This window comes from Ptychodera flava, chromosome 4 (assembly GCF_041260155.1).
Source record: "Ptychodera flava strain L36383 chromosome 4, AS_Pfla_20210202, whole genome shotgun sequence".
NCBI lineage: Eukaryota > Metazoa > Hemichordata > Enteropneusta > Ptychoderidae > Ptychodera > Ptychodera flava.
Genome location: NC_091931.1, coordinates 41941747 through 41954046, shown reverse-complemented (window position 1 = coordinate 41954046; position 12300 = coordinate 41941747). Strand labels below are relative to the sequence as shown.

Below are 12300 nucleotides of genomic sequence, written 5' to 3'. Positions count from 1 at the left end.
CGAAACTGCTTTTGTTACAAATTGGGTTGATTGTTACAAATAGGGGTGACATATGTCAACCCTATTTGTAACAATCAACCCTATTTGTAACAAAACCTAAATTTCAAAGAAACTTGGCCGTATTTGATGAAATCTTGATGAAATATACATATAAGTATGTTCGGGGGCAATTTTCTTTGTTTTCCTTGTTGAAACTCATTTGTACGAAAATGCTCGTGAGATTAAATTTCGTTGTGCAGGTTCCTAGGGATAAGAGCCCTACTCGTAAGATATAATCAAGTCGTGCAGATACATGCCAAAGGTTTGTTTCGGGGCAATTTCACCATTTTCGGTCAAAAATGTTAAAAATCTTGTTTTCTGACCGAAATCATACTAAACCTATATGGGGTTAACTTTTGTTACAAATTGGGTTGATTGTTACAAATAGGGTTGACGTGTCAACCCTATTGTAACAATCAACCCTATTTGTAACAAAATTTAACCAACTTGAAACAAAACCTAATTTTCTACAAAACTTGGCCGTATTTGATGAAATCTTGATGAAATGTACATATTAGTATGTTTTGGGGCAATTTTATTTTTTCCTTGTCGAAACTCATTTTTTCCGAAAATGCCGTTAGATTAACTTACGTTGTGCAGGTTGCCTAGTATAAGAGGCCTACTCGTAAGATATAATCGAGTTGTGCAGAGTAGGTTTGTTCTGGGGCAATTTTCACCAATTTCGGTCAAAAATGTTTAAAATCTTGTTTTCTGACCGAAATCATACTAAACCTATATGGGGTTAACTTTTGTTACAAATTGGGTTGATTGTTACAAATAGGGTTGACGTGTCAACCCTATTTGTAACAATCAACCCTATTTGTAACAAAATTTAACCAACTTGAAACAAAACCTAATTTTCTAAAAAACTTGGCCGTATTTGATGAAATCTTGATGACATATACATATTAGTATGTTTTGGGGCAATTTTTATTTTTTCCTTGTCGAAACTTATTTTTTCCGAAAATGCTCGTTAGATTAACTTTCGTTGTGCAGGTTGCCTAGTATAAGAGGCCTACTCGTAAGATATAATCGAGTTGTGCAGATACATGCCAAAGGTTTGTTTCGGGGCAATTTTCACCATTTTCGGTCAAAAATGTTAAAAATCTTGTTTTCTGACAGAAATCATACTAAACCTATATGGGGTTAACTTTTGTTACAAATTGGGTTGATTGTTACAAATAGGGTTGACGTGTCAACCCTATTTGTAACAATCAACCCTATTTGTAACAATCAACCCTATTTGTAACAAAATTTAATAATTTTGTAAAAAAACCTAATTTTCAAAAAACTTGGCCGTATTTGATGAAATCTTGATGAAATATTCGTATTTAGGTCTATATTTTGGGGAAATATGTCGTTTTTCAAAAAAATATGTTTTCTAAAATTGCGAGATGGTTTGTTTTGAAATTTGGTATACAGGTTTCTGGAGATAATTCCTTCAAGACGTATTGAATTGTGCTGATCTATGCACGACTCTTTTTTGGCAATTTCGCCATTTTTGCTAAAAAAACGGGTCAAAAATCTTCTTCTTAGAATCTACTCGTCCAATTGCTTTGACATTTTGTATGAAGGTTCCTTGTGGTGACGTTTTACCTAATTTTTAGATAATTCATCACAGATACGGCCTTGGCATTTGTTGGATTCATTTGAACCCTCAATGCCGCTGCTTTAATTTATACACTTGTTTTTATTGTAGGCTCTTGTTGGTTGTTTCGGCAAAAGGGTTTTATTGCTTCCCACTTATCAAGTTCTTCCAAATATTTTGACGGGCTTTCTTTTTTATCCTTTGTTTTGATATGTGTTGAGCCTAATGTTGTTGTGAAGATCAAGTCATTTTATGTTGTGAATGTTTGTTTGTTTGTTTTTCTATTTACTGTTTTGAGTATGGTTTCTGTTTGGTTTATGTTGCCGTGCATTCTCTGTCTATTAATTTGCTTGTGAAGAATGCTACTTTTTTCTTGAAATCGATTGGGTATTGCATGTAGGCGAGTATCTAAGAATTTTGCCTTTGATGGGTCCCTTAAAGGTTGGTTTTGGGTTGATCCTCTGAGCAGGCATTGGAACGTTCCAGTTGGTTTTGCATTTGTTTTAATATCAAGAATGATTTCTTAGTTTTGCTTTGAGCCCTGAAATATTTCAACGTCGGAAAATGTTGTTTTTTAGGTATTTCTCAACTGTAAATTCAAATGTTGAATGCATTTCCAGTGTCAGTAGTGTCATGAAGTCTACAACCATTTTAATATTCAAATTGAATATTCGTCAGTTTGTATAACCTGCTGTAGGGAGATTTTCACTGACAATTAACTGGGAGACAGAGACACAAGGGTAATTTCCCACTCGATGTTGCTGCCGAGCGCTGATGGATAAGTAACCCTATGACCTTGATGAAGGGATGAGTCAAGTGCATGGCATATTTCGTATCATAAACCTCAAGAGGTAGACTATCATAACGATGTTATTATCTGCATCGGCCGCACCACTTTTAGATTCGGAGATTTTCATTCTGAATACTCTTCAGAATCACGTTTCATCTCTACTTTTTATGTTCATAGGGATCACGATAACATTCAATAACATTATGATTACTAAGATCGAGAAGTATCTGTCCCTCGAATTCTAAAACAATGCACTTGATTATATTTTTATGATATTCTGAACTACTCGGTTATTTGGGTGACCGATACTATAAGGTCAAATACCAGATCGAAGGTATCTGGAACATAAACGACTCCACTCTCTAATTTGGACACCGTATGTGTAGTGTCTCACCTATCTGTGCCTGGCTTGGGTTATGAGTAACTACATGATGGGTCCTTTCTGCCTTAATTCCATATGGTTTTCGGCTGCTGAAGCTTGATAAAATTATCGATTTTACGGCATTGTCATTGCTGTACGGCATTATTAGTGGAGTAATACAGAGAAAAATACGACTGAAGGAGGAAAAAAAATATAGAAGTCCAGGGCGACGTGATTGAAAGTTTTTAAAATTTAAAGTTTGATGATGATTTAAGTTACTATGAAGCATCCTTTACAGAGGCCGACCAAAGTCTCGGTGGCCTGCAGATGGATAGGATAGGCAAAAGAAAAAATTTGTCCTGTTCCGATAACCCGACCTACCCTATTTTTTAGACTGCGACCCTAAACGTTTTAGCAACGTAAACACGGAAGAAACAAAAAGACAGAAAAACCCCGTAAAATCACGTGTTCGTCACCTGATATTTGATTTTTGCTTGGGACGTCGACGTCTTTTATGTAATTAGTCCTTTAATATGTATGATACGCTTTTTCTGGAAATGTTGTGGTAAGTATTAGATCGCCCTGAACCCCTGAAAAGTGCATATTTAAAAAAAATATGGGGAAAAGAAAACCAGCCGACCTAACTGCCCTATTTTGAAACCATGTTATTGGAAGAGCAAAATTTATGTTTTAGTGTTACAAATAGCGTTAACTTTTGATACAAATAGGGTTAGTATGACTTCTGTCAGTAAAGAAGATTTGTTTTGCATTTTTGACCAAAATTAGTGACTGATGCCGCCCACCAAATTTTGGCATGTATCTGAAAAACATGATTACCTCTTAGATGGAGGCCTTTTATCCCTAGAAACCTGCACGCCGAAATTTTATCTAATGAGTAGTTTAAGAAAAAATGAGTTTCGACAAGGAAAAAATAAAAATTGCCCCAAAACATACTAATATGTATATGTCATGAAGATTTCATCAAATACGGCCAAGTTTTTTTGAAAATTAGGTTTTGTTTCAAGTTGGTTAAATTTTGTTACAAATAGGGTTGATTGTTACAAATAGGGTTGACACGTCAACCCTATTTGTAACAATCAACCCAATTTGTAACAAAAGTTAACCCTATATAGGTTTAGTATGATTTCGGTCAGAAAACAAGATTATTAACATTTTCGACCAGATTGGGGAAAATTGCCCCGAAACAAACCTATCTGCACAACTCGATTATATCTTACGAGTAGGCCTCTTATACTAGGCAACCTGCACAACGAAAGTTAATCTAACGAGCATTTTCAGAAAAAATGAGTTTCGACAAGGAAAAAATAAAAATTGCCCCAAAACATACTAATATGTATATTTCATCAAGATTTCATCAAATACGGCCAAGTTTTTTTGAAAATTAGGTTTTGTTACAAGTTGGTTAACTTTTGTTACAAATAGGGTTGATTGTTACAAATAGGGTTGACACGTCAACCCTATTTGTAACAATCAACCCAATTTGTAACAAAAGTTAACCCCATATAGGTTTAGTATGGATTTGGTCAGAAAACAAGATTTTTAACATTTTCGACCGAAATTGGGGAAAATTGCCCCGAAACTAATCTATCTGCACAACTCGATTATATCTTACGAGTAGGCCTCTTATACTAGGCAACCTGCACAACGAAAGTTAATCTAACAAGCATTTTCGGAAAAAATGAGTTTCGACAAGGAAAAAATAAAAATTGCCCCAAAACATACTAATATGTACATTTCATCAAGATTTCATCAAATACGGCCAAGTTTTGTAGAAAATTAGGTTTTGTTTCAAGTTGGTTAAATTTTGTTACAAATAGGGTTGATTGTTACAAATAGGGTTGACACGTCAACCCTATTTGTAACAATCAACCCAATTTGTAACAAAAGTTAACCCCATATAGGTTTAGTATGATTTCGGTCAGAAAACAAGATTTTTAACATTTTCGACCGAAATTGGGGAAAATTGCCCTGAAACAAACCTATCTGCACAACTCGATTATATCTTACGAGTAGGCCTCTTATACTAGGCAACCTGCACAACGAAAGTTAATCTAACGAGCATTTTCGGAAGAAAAAATGAGTTTCGACAAGGAAAACAAAGAAAATTGCCCAAAACATACTAATATGTACATTTCATCAAGATTTCATCAAATACGGCCAAGTTTTGTAGAAAATTAGGTTTAGTTTCAAGTTGGTTAATTTTGTTACAAATAGGGTTGATTGTTACAAATAGGGTTGACACGTCAACCCTATTTGTAACAATCAACCCATTTTGTAACAAAAGTTAACCCCATATAGGTTTAGTATGATTTCGGTCAGAAAACAAGATTTTTAACATTTTGACCGAAAATGGTGAAAATTGCCCTAAAACAACCTTTGGCATGTATCTGCACGACTTGATTATATCTTACGAGTAGGGCTCTTATCCCTAGGAACCTGCACAACGAAATTTAATCTCACGAGCATTTTCGGAAAAATGAGTTTCAACAAGGAAATCAAAGAAAATTGCCCCCGAACATACTAATATGTATATTTCATCAAGATTTCATCAAATACGGCCAAGTTTCTTTGAAATTTAGGTTTTGTTACAAATAGGGTTGATTGTTACAAATAGGGTTGACATATGTCACCCCTATTTGTAACAATCAACCCAATTTGTAACAAAAGCAGTTCGGAAAAATGAGTTTTGACAAGGAAAAAAAAAGAAAATTGCCCTCAAACATACAAATATGCATATTTATTAATATTTCAACATATACGGCAAAGTTTTTTGAAAATTAAATTTTGTTACAAATAGGGTTGATTGTTACAAATAGGGGTAATACACAGGGTGATAACAATAGAACCTGTCAATCAAATGCCACATGGGATGGTGAATCTCCGTGTTGTAGCGGTGAGTAAAGATATCACAACTTTTTTTTTCATGCGTGTCGTTCAGCATTATTCTTTTGCAATATTGTATCAGATTGTCCCTTACGATTCTTAAAGACAGTCACCCATTTTACTAGATTAAGATTTGCTCATATATATATATATATATATATATATATATATATATATATATATATATATATATATATATATATATATATATATATATTTATAAATATATTTGCAATGTGCTCAAATGTCCTACATACATAAATAAGTACATACGTTATACATTCATAGATAGACACATACATAGATGCATACATACATGCATACGTATATATGTATATATGTATGTACATGTATGCATTACAGTACTGTAACTGTTCAGTCATTTTTCTTTTAAATTCCTTTTTGTTCTGATACTTGCAGAGATAGGTTTAACTACCTGGCAATTGGCCCTGGTGATTTGTTCCGGAGTAATAGCATTTGCCGTTGTTTCATTTCTTGTATTATGTATTATTCTCGCCAAGAAACACAAAGCAAACGGTAAGTTTCGTGAAAGGGAGCATCATGATGTATGTTTGTGAGCCTTCATAGCTCTGCTAGAACGGTCTACAACTCAGAGCTTGGCGGGGTTTCACTCGATTTAGCCACGGTTACCCACTAAATTTTATTCGAGGGCGAGAATGAAGTTCCGTCTGATAAGTTTTTCACATCTATATAGCCTTTAAGAGAGCCATTAAAACTACTTATGCTCCCCTCTATACACTGCATATAATAAAACGTACTAATCTGTATGGAGTAAATGTAACAAAATAGGGCATTATATATCCTTTCGTGGAGTTCGGTCACACAAATTTTCGAGTACTTGACATGTTCTTCAATTTTCTTCAGACGTGCTGCCAGAGACGCTGGGAAAAAATACTTACATAAACGAATCCTTTGAAATTGGCCATGAGTGGATTAAGAAGCCTGAGTCAAAGGTAAGAGGTACACGACCGACATCGATAAATAATGGGGACAGGTGACAAGAACATATGGTCACACAACTCTTGTTGATTTGTCTTCAGTTCTTATCAGATCATCTGTGTGCATTGTAATAAATGACCATTTCTAACTATATCGTCAATTGTGTCGTGCATTGGACATCTGACAGTATTGTTTGTGTATCACGGTCTATTATCCTTGAATTCAAAGGGTGGCTGCAATTTACTCATTGCAAGCACTTTTTGATTTGCAGGATTTTGCCCGGTTTTGATTTATACCTGTAGTGGTCAAACCCTTGACTGTTCACAAAATGCAACATTAGAACAAAAAGATTTTTTACAAGTAGCTAGGAAAATGTGATGGTTTATTGAACCACAAATGTTATAAATTACAAAAATTAATTATTCCTATTGCCTCCTTTAAAAGTCACCGAATTTTACAAGAAACAAGCTTTTGTGACTTATATGACTTGACGTAGAATGCGCCGCGGGGACACTGAGATATTTTGGATTCTCAATTAAAACTTTTCTGATGTACCTCTTGTGGGATTTATTTTGAATCCCGAAGTAAGTAAAGTGTAGACCGTCTCAGTTTGTGAAAGTCGAATTTGATTTTCCCCATTTTGAATATTCAAAATAATAATATGTTTCTTTAGTAGCAACATTTGCACATTGAACCTTTATCTGTTGTTCTTTAGAGTGAGAATGCTTAATAATTTCCTTCAGGAAAGTTTGAGCAAACGTTCAATCAGGCATAAACATTTAGGCATATACTGCCTTACAATGGGAAATGGCATGTGCATACTAATAGATTTAGTTTTTAGTTATTTTGTGTCTGACTTTATCTCTCATGGCATACCTTCTCTTTTAATGCAGGAACCCGGGGTTAAGTCGCAAAACGTATACACCGTACATCACCAATAACGGTCGTTGCCGAAACACATTTCTGAGACGTCAAGGAAGACTTAAATATCCATCACACGTCACAGCAGTTCCAGCGCTAGACTTGTCGTCAGTTTTGTTCTGTCCTCGATATGATTTTTTAAACTTTTGTAAATAAGCCCAGATAATTATAACGATACTACTTATCGTTCAATGTCGCAGTATATGTGAGATCTTGAATGAGTGAGTAAAAGAGAATGTACATGCAGCTTAATCAAGATTTGATAATTTAGAAATGCTAATGTCGCATAATGATAGTTTATCCAACCTTTTAGATTGTGTTCTTGTGAAAATGGAAAATAAACATATGTGTATGTATATATATATATATATATATATATATATATATATATATATATATATATATATAATATATATAATATGTCAAGTTCTTTTAGCTTTACAGGCGTGATGCAAGTTCTGTTTGTGTGTAGCTGTGTTTGGCGCTGTGAGTAAATTTGGACTCAAAAATACTGCACGTACCCTGGTCGGTGGCCATGGTCACTGCTACAGAGACACTTAATAAAAGTGAAGAAGGCATAACTATACTTTCGATAGACGGATATCTTCATGGGGAAGGATTCTTAAACTTGATAGCCCGACTACTGTTGTTGCATCAAGTCGTGCATTGAAAGACATGTACCCTTACCCAGTCCAATACAACCAACCCGCGCTGTCCCCAAATACTTCACTGGGCAAATTTTCGAAGTGCAACGTAAAATGCTTACTTACGAGACTTAAAGATTCAGATGTGTGGTCATGAGGCGCTAAGGGTCAGAGGTTGCGAAGCGCCTGCGCAGGCTCAATCTTTCAGCCTAAATTTCAAACTATTCATGCTAAAAAGTGACATGCATTGATTGCCTCAGTGCTAACATGTAGAAATTAAGACAAAGAGCAATGCTCTTTTCGATTTTTATTTTAATGATTTTCTAGTGATCGACCGCGATTGTTTGACATCTAAGGCTTTATACTTTCAAATTCATCATTGAAAACATCAATTAAAGTATTAATAAAGACTGAGCAAGACCTGTAAGGTAGGAATCCTCAAGCTGAGCACAGACAAACATAGACAGACTTGTAACGGGTATAGGCGAGAAGCGGTTACGTAACCCATCCATGTTCGCCTCGCCTCAGGTTGCTCTCGCCTCTCTTTTCCGAAGAGTGCCGACCATGCATCCTTCGGTAAAAAAATTTCGGATTTTCGCCAATTGTTAAGCGAAAATATGTTCGGCAAAGTTTGTGTTGTTGTTGTCGTGTGGTGCTGAGCGGAATTGACATGCTGGCGAAAAGGGGAGTGTTTTGAGCTTCAGGAAAGTGAGTTTTACCGTTTTAAATATTCCTCTCATATTTTTATGAATATATAATGAGTGTGTTTGAACCAAATTTGAAAGTCTTTTATCGATATTGTCTGGTTTTACTCAATGGTTTACGGTCAGTCATGCCGTCTTTTACACGTGCGTCAAGGAAGGACATGTTTATGAAACTGCTGGCGTGTTATGTTTTGATTGGCGTGAAGCAGTGTTTCTGGCCTGAGAGCTCACAAAGTAAGTATGGTTGCTACGCGGCTGGCAGTACGATGCCATCTCGTCGTATTTTTCGCATAATCTCATGCAATTATCAACCACAAGCAAAGCCTCCAAAAAGTTTAACACCTTTGAAGCTCATTTTAATATAAAAAGGCCATAGTCTACCGAGACGACCATGGAACAAAAGGCATGCCGCGTTACAAGTCTGTTTATATTTGTCTGTGAGCTGAACCCTGAGGTGAACCTCACTTACTTGAGAGACCGTTGAGGGCGCATCACCATATGGTTGAAAATAGAGCTGTGTTAAGCAAACGAGGGCTCTGAAGTCTAGATTAATCCGTAAAGAAAACATATGTCACCAAATATGGACCAGATGACACTCTATTGATGAGTGCTGTTTGCGTGCATAACGTGATCGTTTTATTGCTATTTATGTCATGAAAACGAGAGCATCAGGTACGCGTCCGCTGATAGATTACGAACAATACATGATTGTTTGATAAACATACCAGTGAGTTAGTAAGCACAGACCTCATGATACCAACTTAAAGGGCTTTCGGGGACTCTATTTATGTACTCTATCCTTACCCTAACCATAAACGACCCTCTAGGTAGTACTCCCTAGTCTAGGGAGTACTGTATAAATCACAGTCAGTGCCCACCATAACTTTCAACAAGTTCAACACCATGCTTTGCGATTGGCCTTTTACAATGTAATGTATTTCTACAAAACTTTCACCTTTTCTCAGCCCTTTTTTATCTTATGTTGATTCTGTACAATTTGTTTCTCAATTAATAGCATTCTTTCTTTGATAAAATTGTAAAATTCATAGTCCAGTTGCATCCTTCCCCTCATGATTTCTTTAACAGTCTCTGGTGATTCCTTCCGAGAAACAGATTTGAATTTCGACATAACGTTTTTCCTCTTGATAATCTTGTAAGCCTTTGGAGCTGATCGGAAAAACTGTGGCATAAGGTACTGGAAAATGCGCAAGGATCTTTCAAATTCTTCCAATATTCCAACAAAAACGTACTTTTCCACGACGTTTCGTTTGGCAGTTTCTAACGCCCATTCACCATCTTCGCGACACCGATCAGACTGTCCGCAGAAGTACGGAATAATTGTGATCTTGCCGCCGCTGCATTCGTCGTGCATATCGAGTACACATTCGTCAAATGTCACGTTGGTGTCTCTCTTGGTCGTTTCACGCAATCGTTGCACGTCCCCAAAGCGGAGGTAGTAAAAAGATGATATTTTGCGCTCTACGGGATCCCTTATCAAGTTGATGTACATGGGTGCGTCCTCGATACCGTGCTTCTCAAAATTAATGTAGTCTAAATGCCTGTTGTACAGGAATGGTGGCGTGATGTTCATGATTTCTGATACCAGTTCTGCTTCTTCGTTCTCGCTAACAGTTCTGCCGTGGAATTCCTGGCTTTTCACGAGGTAAAAATCATTTAAATGCGAGGTTTTCTCAGTTACTGCTAGCATAGTCCGACTGCCACATTTCCCAACCCTGTTGTAGATTAATCTGTCGATACTTCTGGCTCTCCCGACGTCAACAGGTAAATTCGTTTCTGGAGTGACCTTTGGCGCGCCCTTTTGAAATTGAAATGTCGCCTTTCGGACGAGATCGTCCCGTGGCAAAACTTGTTGAGCAATATTTGATCTTGACCTTAATCTGACGCAAGACGAGCTTAATCCTATGATTGATATCGCTACTGTTGCGAGCAAAATGGTGTGGTAGGAACTGAACAATTGACATCGCCGTTTTCGTAGACCCGGATTCGATCGATTAGTTTCCATTGTGTTTTCGATTCAGTGCTGTTTCTGTTGGGAAAAAGGCTCTGTTCAATATCACCATTCGTAGGTTGACACAAAACAGGGGAACAGATGGTTGGAAAATCATGGCCATTATTATGTAGTTGTTCATACGGAATCGCCAGTCAACAAAAAAATGTAACATAAAAACAATTCTTTTGATTATCATTTTATCGAAGTAATCTATCGACCTGAATTGTTGTACAATATAACGAAGATTACAAGTCCCAAGGTTATGACAGAAATACCTATCGGCAAGACATTTTATACGGGAAGAGAGCTTTGATCAGTTAATTTGTGATAACATGTCAGCAAGCGTACAGCGATAACTTCACTACGCATGGATCCCTGGGTGAATGCATTCAAGTTGTCAAAGCACGGCTTCAAGTTCATACTCACGTTATTCATGTTCATGTGAGAGAGGTCAAAATCACTTGAGACGGCATCTTTTGGCTAGAAGAACGAATTTCATTTTCCGGGCTCCATTGTCTTTCTTTTGACTCCCCTTTCTCTCCGTCGGTCACTGAACACCATGAACACGTCCAACCGTTATACCAACCAGTTTCAAATGCTAGCCAATCACAAAGGCGGCGCCTGTTGCGGATTTTCTCAATGCATCAGGTCAACTGACGCCGGTAGAATTGCTTAAAATGGTTCCTAGATACCCCACACTATAAAATATATCACGGCATTTAAATTTAATATCTCCTTTCCGCTTTGTGTTCTATTTAAATACGTTTTTAATAACGCATTAATAGGCTAAACCGATGTTACATCGTAATATGTTTTCTCCGTTAATCCACTGTGAAAATATAGACAAGGTCCGTCTCATTTTCGTTAACCAAGTTTATTCATTCCCCATCATCTTCTTGAATTTTATCAGTAGTTTTTACTTGTTGTGACGAAAGAAAAAGAAAATTGTCAGCCAAGATTCACTTTTTTAATGTGAACAGAACGTTTGGTTCGTGTGGTAAGAAACTAATAGGTTACGTTACCAAAAACACACTCATTTTCCTCTCGTCTTACTGGTCAGTTTAGCGTAACAGCTCCATGTCAACTGCCATGCATGGAGGTAAATTGTTCATCGTACTGTATCACATTTCGGTAGAGACTCATGTAATGGCTTACGCGAGCAACCACCTTTTATCGCTGTCATCATAACACCAACGCACAAACTATCATTTGCAACCAGATAGTGTCACTGTCATTTGCGTTTTAGTTCTGACTAGTACGTGCGGCAGTGGAGTTTAGTTTGTATTAGCTGGAACTGCGTGTCATTCACCAACACATATTGCTCTGATTTGTGATGAGCTTACATGTGAGTAAATTATACGGGAAATAACCAATGTGA

General features: G+C 36.6%; 2 protein-coding genes across 4 annotated transcripts in view; one reads left to right on the top strand and one right to left on the bottom strand.

Annotated features, from left to right (window-relative positions):
- LOC139131812 (sushi domain-containing protein 2-like) overlaps window positions 1-7907 on the top strand; it is a 28168-nt gene extending 20261 nt beyond the window's left edge. For all 3 annotated transcript variants that reach the window (XM_070698092.1, XM_070698093.1, XM_070698091.1), the window contains 4 exons: window positions 5632-5692; window positions 6103-6219; window positions 6568-6656; window positions 7536-7907. In XM_070698092.1, the coding sequence (XP_070554193.1) occupies window positions 5632-5692; window positions 6103-6219; window positions 6568-6656; window positions 7536-7583 (315 nt within the window). In that variant the 3' untranslated portion in view covers window positions 7584-7907. The remainder of the gene's footprint in view (window positions 1-5631; window positions 5693-6102; window positions 6220-6567; window positions 6657-7535) is intronic.
- Window positions 7908-9825: 1918 nt separating this feature from the next.
- Window positions 9826-11489, bottom strand: LOC139131811 (uronyl 2-sulfotransferase-like). Its single transcript, XM_070698090.1, has 2 exons — window positions 11349-11489; window positions 9826-10958 (listed from the first exon to the last, which is right to left on the bottom strand). Exon 2 carries the CDS (start codon window positions 10932-10934, stop codon window positions 9873-9875), a length of 1062 nt encoding a protein of 353 aa, XP_070554191.1. The 5' UTR covers window positions 10935-10958; window positions 11349-11489; the 3' UTR covers window positions 9826-9872.
- Between the last annotated feature and the right edge of the window lie 811 nt (window positions 11490-12300).